The sequence below is a fragment of the Carcharhinus amblyrhynchos genome, chromosome 1, assembly GCF_965287045.1.
Source record: "Carcharhinus amblyrhynchos chromosome 1, sCarAmb.v2.hapA, whole genome shotgun sequence".
NCBI classification, from domain to species: Eukaryota; Metazoa; Chordata; class Chondrichthyes; order Carcharhiniformes; family Carcharhinidae; genus Carcharhinus; species Carcharhinus amblyrhynchos.
The window spans coordinates 103,705,191-103,719,032 of record NC_137324.1 but is presented as its reverse complement, the minus strand read 5'-3'; the positions used below and the strand labels follow the sequence as shown (position 1 = coordinate 103,719,032).

General features: G+C 42.4%; 1 protein-coding gene across 2 annotated transcripts in view; it reads left to right on the top strand.

The window, feature by feature from the left end:
• Positions 1–13,842, top strand: part of LOC145343736 (cytoplasmic polyadenylation element-binding protein 2-like) — a 120,006-nt gene that overhangs the window by 48,875 nt on the left and 57,289 nt on the right. For both annotated transcript variants that reach the window (XM_080190006.1, XM_080189996.1), the window contains exon 4: positions 5,637–5,687. In XM_080190006.1, the coding sequence (XP_080046132.1) occupies positions 5,637–5,687 (51 nt within the window). The remainder of the gene's footprint in view (positions 1–5,636; positions 5,688–13,842) is intronic.

The following is a 13,842-nucleotide window of genomic DNA, read 5'->3' as shown; positions in this document are numbered from 1 at the left end:
CGTGTCCTGAACCTTAAAGTTTGTCTACTTTAAACAAAACAATATTGGTCCCTAGTCAGATCTCACTAACATAGTGGGTGCCTGGCCATGGATCACAACAACATATTTTGCCTTGCAAGTCATTCTAGACCCTCTCTAATGGCCTGGTTAGCTGCACGCTTGCACAAAACCTGTATAGAACATCAAAAAATAATAAAATAGCACACCCAGTCATGGATCTCAATGCTTCAAGAATGCATCTCACCACCACCTGATCAAGGGCAATTAGGTGTGGGGAACAAGTGCTGGTCTTGACAATGAAGCCCATATCCCACAAAATTTAAGTTTAATTTTTCAAAGGTCTGATATCCTGACTTGCGTACAAGTAGTTCTGGGAAGGCTGTTCTGTTTTTACTCTGTGGAAGTCACTTATAAAGCACAATGCTCTCATTCTTCCACTAAGAATTTGTTTACAACCTAATCTTCAAGTAAAAAATTGAAACAAATGGAAACAGTGCATCTTTTATGTTGTGTACATGTGGTTGAGAAGGAAAGCTTTTGGAATGTTAAGCCTGTGCCCTTCATTTGGCTGCTTAGTGCTTGAGAATGACTAAGCAATTTAGACTCGACACCCTGATTTAATGCAATTTATGAACAACCAAAATGTTTAATAATGCACAAAAAATTCAAATGAAAAGAATTGTGGATTGTTTTGAGAAAAAGACAGGGGTTAAGATTCTGGTTAAATGGAGCCAAGCACATGTTGCTTGTAAATTCTGTGGAAACCGTGTACCCAGCATTGAGGCTCCTTTGGTTTTATAATATAGTTGCTCCCTAGTAATATATAACATGTTTCTTCCACAGTTGGTGGCAATTATATATTGGATATGTAATTGTCAACAACTGTATACTGCAACGTGGAATTATTCAGCTGATTATGCATTGTGAAATGTGAATTTAAATTTACTTTTATTGCAAGCTTTCATAGGAATATGTATGTACTTACTGTGGGGTGCTGCATGTAAATTGATAGTTCCCAACTCTTGCTTGTAATACAGAAGTATTATGGCAAGGGAATGAAGGCAAATATAATTGAAATAATGAAATAATTATTGCTGATGTTAAATATACGCTTTTTTGGTTCTGAGGGTGTTTTGAGGAAACAGCATATGCTGCCAGCATCAATGAGATACCATCTCGAGCAAAGCTTTGACTTATTTAAAATTTAGATGGGTAATTAGGAAGATGGATAAACAAAATACAAAGACATTTCATAAATTCTTTATGGTCACCAAATGTGTAAAGAACTTTCTTTGATCTACAGCCTGAAGGGTTACAGGTATTTTAAAAGGCTAATCTTAATTTTGAGTGTAAATTTACTGCTTGAGGAGCAAGTTTCATTTTTTCTAGGACAAGAAGTTTGTATGTTTGGAAATTTGGTTTTGCAATAAGAAGACTTTCCATGAATCTTTGAACTAGCTCATGTTTTCGCTAACCTTGATGTGTTATTTTTGGTCTTGGGTTGCTGCTGACTTATGCGTGACTGCATTTATTGACCATTCCTAGTTGGCCCTGTTGTGAATGAGAAACAAATTAATTGGAAGCTGTTTTGTTGCCCTTTAATATTTTTTAAAATAACAGTTTATTTGAATTTAAAATACTACCGATTGTAAATGAGGTCAGGATTGTTATTTAGTGTACATTGAAAAGGCAAGAAAGAACATTTTGTGCTGCTTGTTCTAAATTCAAATTACTATCAGTGATGAAAAAGGATGAAAATGTGGGCAAATGCAACAAAAAGGCTTCATTGTAACAGGTTTCAAGAGCTTTGTACAACAGAACTTGTGACCAAGGAATTAAGATTAAGAAGCTGATCTGTGTTCCTTTTATTACTTAGGTCAAGGGCATGGTATTCATGATTGTTGGCTGCTATTTTAATGAATTCTTGGCTTCATTTTAACACTGCATTTACCAAAAGTTTTCACCATCTTCTGAAAATGCTGATGTTGATGTTTATGTTTCGGCCTGTACTTCACAGTAGAATTACAGTTTGAACATAAATGTGAAACTGTTTTTAGAAACTGCAGTTACTTTTTGATCATTTAGCTGATGAACACACAACTTGAGAGATATTTAAAATTATGCACAATTGAGGTGCACAGATTGCCTGTTTGAATACCTGAATAAAAATACATTATTGCTATAAGTAATGTGCCCTGCAAGATATGTCACAATGTTTCTAATGTTGAGGAATACAAAATGAACACTTAGATTATCTGATTCTCTTTATCAGTGTTTTGTAGTTTAAGGTGAATGAGGTTTGAGTGAAAAGTGACACATACCCATCAGGAAAATCAGAGTCCGTTCCCTGAATTCTCTCTCTAATGAAAAATGCTATTTCCCACAATCTGCTAAAGCCCTCTTTTGTGCCTTTGTTACAACTAGACTCAACCATTCCAATATTCTCCTGAACAGCCTCCCAAGCTCAAAGCCCCAGTGCCTTTCTCACTCATCATTACTGCTTCGCTAAACAGTATTGTGATGAAATCTGTGATTTCAAAGCTTATATTTGTTTGAGGCATAGGAATGGTCCCAGGGTAAAGAACAGTAGATATGAGGATTGATTTGAGAGACTGGGTATGTTTTCCTTGGAGAAAAGAAGGCTGTGAGAAGACTTGGTGGAGGTATTAAAGATTCTGAGGGGCATGGACAGGATAAATAGTGGAGGACTGTTCTTTATCAAGTGTGCATCAAGGACAAGGTAGCATAGATTCAAAATAATGGGCAAAAGGAGTACAAGTAATAAGGAAAAACATTTTCACTGAGAGTTGTTGGAGGGTGGTGGAGGCAGGTTTAATCGAGGTATTCAAAAATGAATTGGATTGCTATCTGAAAAAAGAGTTGCCAAGTTACGGGGATAAAATAGGGGAGTGGGATTAGGTGGAATGCTCTTTCAGAGAACCTGTGCAGACTCAATTGGCTAATTGGCTGAATAGCCATAAAGATTCTATAACCCTAACAGGAGGCAAACAGAAAAGGGAAACTGACCCCAGTTTCTAAGAAAACAAAAGCCCAAATAGATAGGAAATCAAACATACAAAAGGACACAAATCAATCCAAGCTCAATAATATCTGAAAAGTCCAGTGGTGTAGTGCATACAAGCTAAAGAACATCCCTGAGTCCTGAGAATAAGCAAATACACAGTTGCTGGTACTGGTACTCAAAGCTAACATTAGTGGATCTATGCCGTCTAGACCAAGTTGAGCATGGTGAGCCTGTGTCGGGGAGTTTGGGTAGGTTGTGTGCTGAGGAGGCTAGAGATCAGGCTAGCACCTAAATGAGAGGAATTGACATTCTTTGATTTGAGGAAACCTGAGTTTTTGTATGACTTTGTTACTAAAATTTACTGCTGAGCCAAGTTCTACAATCCATCTTAGTTGTATTTGCTATTTCATGTTTAGTTTATTGTTTATAATAATCAGAATTTGCCTATTAATTCATGCTTGTTATGTGTGATTGTGTTTTTGGTGAATGGGAGGGTATCTGAGATATTTGCTTTGATTCTTATATAGTTTAAAAACATTTATTGAATTTTAAACCATGGAATCCTGTAGCTTATTTCTTTCAAGAGAGAGCTGGGCCTTTGGATTTCTTCTTTTTCTTAAGTTACAGGTCTCATCTGGGCTAGTAACAATATTAATTGCCCATCAGATTCCCCATCATACAATGTAAAATTCTCATCCTCATGTTTAAATGCACAACCTTGCTCTTCTCTATCTCTAACCTATTTGTGTTCAACTCTTGCCTCTGGTGCATTTCTCCCCATCCCCTTCCTCACTCCAACCCTCACCACCTCTTGTCCCACCAATTGTTGAGCCTCATAGAATCTATGTTTTGACATTCCCTCACTAAATATTTCCTTCTCCCTCTTTTGAGGCGCATATCAAACTTTTAGTCTCCCCATTGTAATTTCTCCTTTATCTTGATTTATTAAAAAAGCTCTGTAAAATGCTTTGGAACATTTTCTGCATTAAAACCACAACTGTATAAGCTAATGGCGGCAGTAGCAGTCGTGGGTGGAAATTTCCAGTCCCTTTTGGTCCTTCCAAAGTTGATAAAGATTTGAATAACTCTCCGCACCCACTGTGGGGGAACCTGCCATGGCAGGACTGGAAAATCCTGGCCTTTGGAGCAGGTCTCTACTCTGTTTGATTATGGGATGCTGGATGGAGTGCGAGTATAATGGGAACGTACGTGACAAAAATCAGTTGCCAGATCTTAAATACCAGAAGTTTATTATGAAAGCTGTGCTGCGATACTTGCAGAATGTGGCACAGCTTCACTCTCTCCAGTGGCCTAGCCTTGCATTGAATTTCCAGCACTGGATGTTCAGCAACTCAGCCTGCCCTACTGGGGTTTTACAACTTATTGGGCAGAACCTGACTTTCTCTTTCACCACCTTGCCCATCCTTGTCCACCAAAGGTTATTTACTTGATATTTGCCCTATAGACTTTCAACCTGAAAGCTCAAAATTCTTTTGAAGTGAATTTGGCATTTCCATAGATCAAAATATAAATTTTGGGCTGTTTATTGATACTGTGGTACTTTCAGGAGGATAAACAGAATCACCTAATAGAGGTGGGAAATGATGATCTGCTTTGTTTTAATTTAAAATATTGATTTTTTTTTTCTTATCATTTTTCTTAACCCTTGGCTGTTTTATTACCAGTCTTGAAGTATTTGCAGCAGATCATTCGTGCAGATTTGCTTTGGAAAAATTGGTCAGATTAATAAAAAGCAACCTTTTCTTCCTGGCGCACTACAAGCAATAGCTATCTAGGGGTTACTGTTGCCAGGAAGATGATGAAACTTTAATCTTTTGCGGTAGCAGCTGCCAATTTTACGGATTTCTGCATGTAATGAGTAATCAGTTGTCTGTAATTTATGAATGTTACTTTAAATTTGTGTGGCATAGCATCAAACTAGCTTCATATACAGAAGCTAACAAAAAGGGGAGCTACTCAGTGATATCATGTGTTTGTTTTATTTGTGCTGTTGAATGGCAAGAAATGCGCAGAAGCAAAGGAGGAAAAGTTAGAAAACATGAGCACCAATGGAACATACTGAAAGAAAGACTTGCATTTATGTAGTGCCTTTCATGACCTAATTATGTCCCAAACTGATACTTTTTGGAGAGTAGTCATTGATGTAATTTAGGAAACACAGCACCATTTTGCTCACCTAGTGTCAGGAAATGGAGTGGGGCCAAGCAAGTGAGATAAAGATCAAGCGTAAATGGAGATATTAGACCAAATGCCCTTTGTATTGAATGTCATAGCTGTAGAGTTAGGAAGATATAGTTTCTGCTGCTCCTCAAGTTCATTGAAATCAATAAACAGTGACTGTTGGGGAGCTGAAATGATTCTGAGATGAAAATGGAGTCCCTTTGTTTTTAAAATTAGTTTTTTAGCAACATTTTAGAAGGATTTATTTGGTTAAGAATCACTTTGGGGTCATGAAAGGGACTATATAAAAGCAAGGAGCTTTTTCTTTGCATTATTTTGAGTTTGTTTTGAGAAACCCTTGTTTGCTGTTTTTATAATGTTCTTTCATTTGTAAATATTTTCTCATTTTTGTTTTGTCCTCTCATTTCAGGTCGTTTGGGATATCCACATCCAGGGACTGACAATTTTCTGATGATTAATGGTAAGTCTTTCATGAATAATATTTTCCTCCTTTCACTGCTATTATCAGAAAGCTTCAGTGCAGTTGTGCCATTGGGCAGAATTTCAAGCTCATGACATGAGGTAGAATGATCAGTTGGTAAAAATTATATTACACAGTGGCCTAATTTTAATATCAAAAATTGATTTCCTGTTGAATTTTGTTTTAGTACCTATAATCTATATCTGCCTCATACTTTGCTGTAACAACAATGTCAGATAGATTGTTAGAACTTGAATACATTAAGCCATGTTGGATGTTGCATCATTGACCAGTTCAGCCAGTGTTGATTTTCTAAAATGTATAAGGATTTCATCAGGTCAGATTAAATTGCAGCAATCTTATTAGATTGGAGCAAGTGCATTCTTTCATTCCATATGATTCTAGAAATTAATTTAAACCTGCTACAGTTTAATTAGGTTCATGCAAAAACACTGCAGCAATTTATATGGCTTAACTCAGTGTGTCCTTGTCACGTTCTGATGCATTTTAGAATAAGTCTTCTACCCTTCAGGTTATCTAAAGATGCATATTAGGAGTAACCCTGATTTCACCTGGACACAATTTTAAGATTAGAACAGCTTGTTCAGTTTCATTCCCAGAGTGCAATGTATTGAGATTCAGAATATGGTTTATGTTAGTGCTGCTTTGTGTAATTAGAAACATATGACTATGATATCTTATTGAGAGGTGGCGGCATTGTTGTATTGTCACTGGACTAGCAAACCATAGACCCAAGGGTAATGCACAAGGAACCAGGGCTCGAATCCCATCTTGGCAGATGCTGAAAAGTAAATTCAACAAAAGTCTGAAATTAAAAGTCTAATAATCATGAAACCAATATTTGTCATAAAGATCCACGTGTTCGTTGATAACTGTTGGGGAGAACAATCCACCACTCTTATCTGGTTTGGCCTACATGTGACTCTAGTTGTGCAAAAATGTGGCTGATTTTTAAATGGCCTAGCAAACTAGTCAGTTATCGAAACCTTTAGAAAGTTGAAAAGGAATGAAAATGGATGGGATGGCCCATCAGGTAGTGGCTTAGGTACCATAAGTAACAACAGCAAACTCAGTCCTCAACACTGCAAAGTCACTAACAAGCCAAAACTGAGACAGCTGTCTCTCAGACTAGTCAAGCAACAGTCTGACATAGTCATATTCATAGAATCATACTTTACAGATAATGCCCCAGATACCACCATCACCAATCCTGAGTACATTCTGTCCCACCAAGGGTGGCAAGATTGCAGAATGTACTTTGGGTGGGGAACTTCACAATGTCCATCACCAAGGGTGGCTTGGTAGCACCACTACTGACTGAGATGGCCAAGTCCTAAAGGATCTAGCTGCTGGACTTGGGCTGCAGCAGGTGATGAGGATGAAAAACATACTTGACCTCCTCTTTACAAGTTGCCTTCTGCAGATGCATCTATCCATTGGCAGTATCGGTAGGTGTAGCTACCATACAGTCCTTGTGGAGATGAAGTCCCATCTTCGCATTGTGGATACCCTCCATCGTATTGTGCGTCTCGGCCGCCATGCTACATTTTGAATAGATCTAGCAACTCAAAACTGTTCAACCATGCTGTGGGCCATCAGTAGAAGCATAATTGTAACGTGGCTTCGTTGCCTGGCATATGCCCCACACTATCATTACCACCAAGCCAGGGGATAAATCTGAATCATAGAATCCCACAGTGCAGAAAGAGGCCCATCGAGTCTGCACCAAACACAATCCCACCCAAGACCTATCCCTATATCCTTACATATCATACCCACTAATCCCTCTAACCTATGCATCCCTAGACACATAAGGGGCAATTTCTTAGCACGGCCAATCAACCTAACCCGCACATCTTTGGACTGTGGGAGGAAACTGGAGCACCCGGAGGAAACCCATGCAGACACGAGGAGAATGTGCAAACTCCACACAGACAGTGACCCGAGCCGGGAATCGAACCCAGGACCCTGGAGCTGTGAAGCAGCAGTGCTAACTGCTGTGCTGCCCAAATCCTAGTTCAATGTAGAGTGCAGGATGGTATGCTGGGAGCAACACTATGCATACCTAAAACTATCACATCAACCTGCTGAAGCTACAACACAGGACAACTTGCATGCCAAACAGCATAAGCAGTATGTAATAGACAGAGCTAGGTGATTCCACAACAAACGGATCAGATTGGTTGTGTACAATTAAACAGCTCACTAAAGGAGAAAGCTCCAAAAATATCTCCATCCACAGTGATAGGGGAACACAGCACATCAGTGTAAAAGATAAAGCTGAAGCATTCGTAACAACCTTCAGCCAAAGGTGTCCAGTGGGTGTGCTATGTCAACCTCCTCCAGCGATCACCAGTGTTACAGCTGCTAGTCTTCAGACAATTCGATTCACTCCACATATCAAAAAAAATGGCACTGGATACTGCAAAGAGTATAGGGCCCCTATTCTGGCAGTAATACTGAAGTTATGTTCTAGAGTTTGATGCTCCTCTAGCCAAGCTGTTCCAGTACAGCTACAGCACTGGCAATTTACCTGGCAATGTGGAAAATTGTCCAGGTATATCCCATCCACAAAAAAACAGGCCGGTTTCTACTCCAATCTACTCTCAATCATCACTAACTGATGGAAGATATCATCATTACAATTAAGGGTCTTTGCGAAACAATAGCTCAATGCCCAGTTTGGGGTCATTCAATTCCAAACCTCATTATAATCTTGGTTTAAAATAGTTGAACCCAAGAGGTGAGGTGAGTGACTAACCTTGATTTCAAGGCAGCATTGACTGAATGTGACAACAAGCAACTCTAGCAAAACCAGGATAAAAGCAAATTACTGCAGATGCTGGAATCTGAAACCAAAAGAGAAAACACTGGAAAATCTCAGCAGGCCTGGCAGCATGTGTAAGGAGAGAAAAGAGCTGATGTTTCAAGTTTGACAAAGGATCATCTGGACTCAATGTCAGCTCTTTTTTTCTCCTTACAGGTGCTGCCAGACCTGCTGAGATTTTCCAGCATTTTCTCTTGGTTCTGGGAAAACTCTGGTTGAAGTCACGTCTACCACAAAGAAAGATGGTTGTAGTTGTTGGAGGTCAGTCACCTCAGTTCTACGACATTATTGCAGGATCTCTTCATCATACTAGTGCCCTGGGCCCAATCATCTTAAGCTGCTTCATAATGATGTTCCTTCCAGCATAATATCAAGTGGGGATATTTGTTGATGCACAAAGTTCAGTACCATTTGCGGCGACTCAGATGCTGAAGCAGTCAACGCAATAAGACCTGGACAATAGCCATGCTTAAGCGACAAATAACGTTCATGCCACACAAGTGCTCGACAATTAGAAAATGTAAACATCGCACCTTGATATTCTACGGAATTACTATCACTGAATCCTCCATTATCCACTTCTTCAGGTTTACGATTGACCAGAAACCAAATTGAATTAGCCATACAAACATGTGACTACAAGAACAGGTCAGAGGCTCAGAATCATGCAGCGAATAACTTGCTTCCTGCCTCCCCAAAGCCTGTCTACCATCTATAAAATGGCAGTCAGGAGTGTGATGGAATATTCTTCACTTGCCTGGATGAATGCTGCTTCAACATTTAAAACTTGACACCATCTAGGGCAAAGCAGCCCCCTTGATTGTTTAATGTTTTAAATTTTACTTATTAGTGTCACAAGTAGGCTTGCTTTAACATTGCAATGAAGTTTCTGTGAAAATGCCCCAGTCGCAACAATCTGGCGCCTGTTCGGGTACACTAAGGGAGAAGTTAGCATGGCCAATGCATGTAACCAGCGTGTCTTTTTGACTCTGGGAGGAAACCGGAGCACCCAGAATAAACCCATGCACACATGGGAAGAACATGCAGACTGTGCACAGACAGTGACCCAAGACAAAATGGAACCTGTTTGGCACCCCATGCACAAACATTCACTTCCTCCATCACTTACACAAAGTGGAAGCAGATTGCGTCTTGTAAATCGTACAATGTGGGAACTCAGCAGGCCTTCCTAGGCAGCACCATCCAAGCCCACGACCATTACCGTCTGGAAGGATAAAGGCAACAGATACATGAGAACACCTCCACCTGGAAATTCCCCTCAAAGCCACTCACCATCCTGACTTGGAAATATATCATTGTTTCCTTTATTGTTGTTGGGTCAGAATCTTGGAAGCCCCTTCATCACAGATATCTGGGTGTACCTACGCCACATAGACTTGCAGCAGTTAAAGAATTCAACCAACTTCTCAAAAGCAAGGAACATAAGAACATAAGAAATAGGAGCAGGAGTAGGCCATCCAGCCCTTCGAGCCTGCCCCGCCATTCAATAAGATCATGGCTGATCTGTCGCTGCTCAGTTCCACTTTCCCGCCCTCTCCCCATAACCCTTAATCCCCTCTCCTATCAAAAACCCATCAACCCGCGTCTTAAAAATATTTAGCGAGGCAGCCTCCACCACTTCAACGGGCAGAGAATTCCAGAGATTCACCACCCTTTGAGTGAAGAAGTTCCTCCTCAACTCCGTTCTAAACCGCCCCCCTTTTATCTTGAGGCTGTGCCTCCTAGTCCTATTGTCTTTTTTGAGCGGGAAGAGTCTTTCCACCTCTATCCTATCCATCCCATTCATCATCTTATACGTCTCAATGAGATCTCCTCTCATTCTTCTAAACTCTAACGAGTACAAGCCCAGTTTATTCAGCCTCTCCTCATAGCTCAACCCCCTCAACTCCGGTATCAGCCTAGTAAACCTCCGCTGCACTCCCTCCAAGGCCAAAATATCTTTGCGCAGGTGCGGCGCCCAAAAATGCACACAGTACTCCAGTTGCGGCCTCACCAATGTCCTATACAGCTGCAGCAAGACCTCCCTACTTTTATATTCAATCCCCCTCGCTATGAAGGCCAGCATCCCATTCGCCTTCCTGACCACCTGCTGCACCTGCAAGCTGGGTTTTTGCGACTCATGCACAAGGACCCCGAGGTCCCTCTGCACCGTCGCCTGCTGCAGTTTTTCGCCTCGTAAGTAATAGTCCTTCCTACCATTTTTCCTACCAAAGTGGACCACCTCACACTTGCCAACATTAAATTCCATTTGCCATTTCCTGGCCCATTCGCCCAGCCTATCTAGATCCTTCTGCAGACTCTCCACACCCTCCGCACAATTTGCCGTTCCCCCAATCTTGGTGTCATCAGCAAATTTCGACACTCTACACTCGGTTCCCTCCTCCAGATCATCTATATAAATGGTAAAAAGCTGAGGCCCCAGCACCGACCCCTGGGGCACTCCACTAGTCACCATCCGCCAATCCGAATAGCACCCGTTGACCCCCACTCTCTGCCTCCTATTTGACAACCAATCCTCTATCCATGCTAACACCCTACCCCCAACTCCATGTCCCTCGACCTTCTGTAATAACCTCTTGTGAGGCACTTTGTCAAACGCCTTCTGAAAATCTAGAAAGACCACATCCACCGGCTCTCCTCTATCCACCGCCCTAGACACATCCTCATAGAACTCCAGTAAATTTGTCAGACACGACTTCCCTTTAACGAAACCGTGCTGCGTCTGCTCTATCAAGCAATTCCCTTCAAGATGCCTCGCAATTTCCTCCTTAATGACAGATTCTAACATTTTACCTACCACAGATGTTAAACTAACCGGCCTATAATTCCCCGCCTTTTGCCTGGCACCCTTCTTAAACAACGGCGTAACATTAGCCGTTTTCCAATCATCCGGCACTTCCCCGGAATCCAGCGACGTTTGGAAAATAACCACCAAGGCATCCACTATCATCTCCGCCATTTCTTTCAGAACCCTCGGATGCATTCCATCCGGTCCTGGGGACTTGTCCACAATCAGCCCCTCCAGTCTGTCGAGCACCGCCTTTCTAGTAACAGTAATGTCATTAAGACCCTCCAGTCCTACCACCTTTCTATCGCTAACATCCGGCAAATTATTCACGTCCTCCTCCGTGAAGACAGAAACAAAAAAGTTATTCAATACCTTAGCCATATCCCCATCCCCTACCACTAGGTCCCCTTTCTCATCCTCTAAAGGACCAACATTCACCCTAGCCAGCCTCTTCCTTTTTATATATTTATAAAAACTCTTGCTATCCTTTTTTATATTAAGCGCTAGCCCAGCTTCATAGTTTCTCCTACCCTTCCTTATCAACTTCTTTGTCAATCTTTGTTGACATTTAAACCTCTCCCAATCCTCTTCTCGCCCACTACTCTTAGCTACTCTAAATTCCTCCGCTTTTAGTTTAACACTTTCCTTCACCTCCTTTGTTATCCACGGCTTATTACCTCTCCTCCTACTATCCTTTTTGACCATCGGAATAAATTTCCATTGAGCACCAAGAAAGATCTCCTTAAAGATCCTCCACTGCTCCTCAACAGACCCTCCCTCCAACGCGCTCTCCCAGTCCACATTCGCCAATTCTTCTCTCATCCTACCGTATTTCCCTCTATTCAAACAAAGGACGCGTGTCCGGGAACCCACTTTCTCCTCCTCCATCTGCACCAGAAACTCCACCATACAATGATCACTCTCCCCAAGAGGATCCTTCACCACAAGGTCCCTAATTCTACCTGCTTCATTACATAGCACCAGATCCAAGATAGCTCGCTCCCTCGTCGGCTCCAACACACACTGTTCGAGGAAACCATCCCGGCAGCATTCCAAGAACTCTTCCTCGAGCCCCCCACGTCCAACATGGGTCGACCAATCAATATGCAGATTGAAATCCCCCATAACTACGGCCGTCCCATTCCTGCACGCCGCACTTATTTGCACGTTAACAGCCCGCCCCATATCCAGATCATTATTCGGGGGCCTATAGACGACACCCACCAGCGTCTTCCTCCCTTTGCTGTTCCTAATCTCCACCCACAACGATTCCACCCTCTGCTCCTTGGCTCCAATATCATCCCTTGCTATCACCGTGATGCTATCCTTAATCAGCAGAGCTACCCCCCCCGCTTTTCCCTCCTGCCTATCCTTCCTAAACACTTGATAGCCCTGTACATTCAGCTCCCAGTCCCTGTCACCCTGCAGCCACGTCTCTGTAATGGCCACCAGATCGTATCCATTTGTGTCGATCTGCGCCATCAGCTCATCCACTTTATTCCGAATGCTTCGTGCATTCAGATAAAGTGCTTTCATCCCAGCCTTCACGTGGACCCTATTTGCCGCAATGCCACCAACTATACTCACGCCCCCTACTCCCTCTATTATTGGGACATCCTCGGCCTCTTCCCTTACATGTACACTCTCCTTAACTTTAGACCTCGTAAGGTCACCTACCCTCACACCCTCCCCCCCCATAATTAGTTTAAAGCCCTGTCTACAGTCCTCTTTACTCGATTCGCCAGCACTCTGGTCCCAGCACGGTTCAGACCAACCCCATCCCGCCCGAACAGGTCCCACCTACCCCAATACTGGTGCCAATGCCCCATAAATTCAAACCCATTCCTCCCACACCAATCCCTGAGCCACCCATTCACTTCCTTAATCCTGTCAACCCTACGCCTATCTGCACACGGTTCAGGCAGTAGTTCAGAGATAACCACCTTGTCGGTTCTACTTTTTAATTCCATTCCAAGCTTTTCATACTCCCTCCCCAGATCCTCAGTCTGCATTTTGCTTACGTCGCCGGCACCCACATGTACCACAACGACCGGATTCTCACCCTCCCACTCCAGGTTCCTCTGCAGCCCAGCTGCGACATCCCGTACCCGAGCACCAGGCAGACAACACACCCTTCTGTGCACTTTGTCATTGTGACAAAGGACAGTGTCAATACCTTTCACCCCACTATCCCCAATAACTACTACGTTCCTTTTCCTTTTCTCTTTGCCTATGTCCTGCTGCAGCACTGTACCGCGTGCAGCTTGCTCACCAACCTCACCTGCCTCATTCTCGTCCAACTTGGAAGCAAGAACCTCAAACCTGTTATGCAGATTAAGAGGCTGAGGCCTCCGCTCCTCACCCCCCTTCCTCTTCCCAGTAGCCCCCTCTTGTCCCTGACCCTTAGAGTTAGCCAGTCTAGGGGGGGTGGATGTCACTTGCACCCCATTGACAATGGCACCCTCTCTCCCCTTGATGAGCCTCAGTGTCTGTAGCTC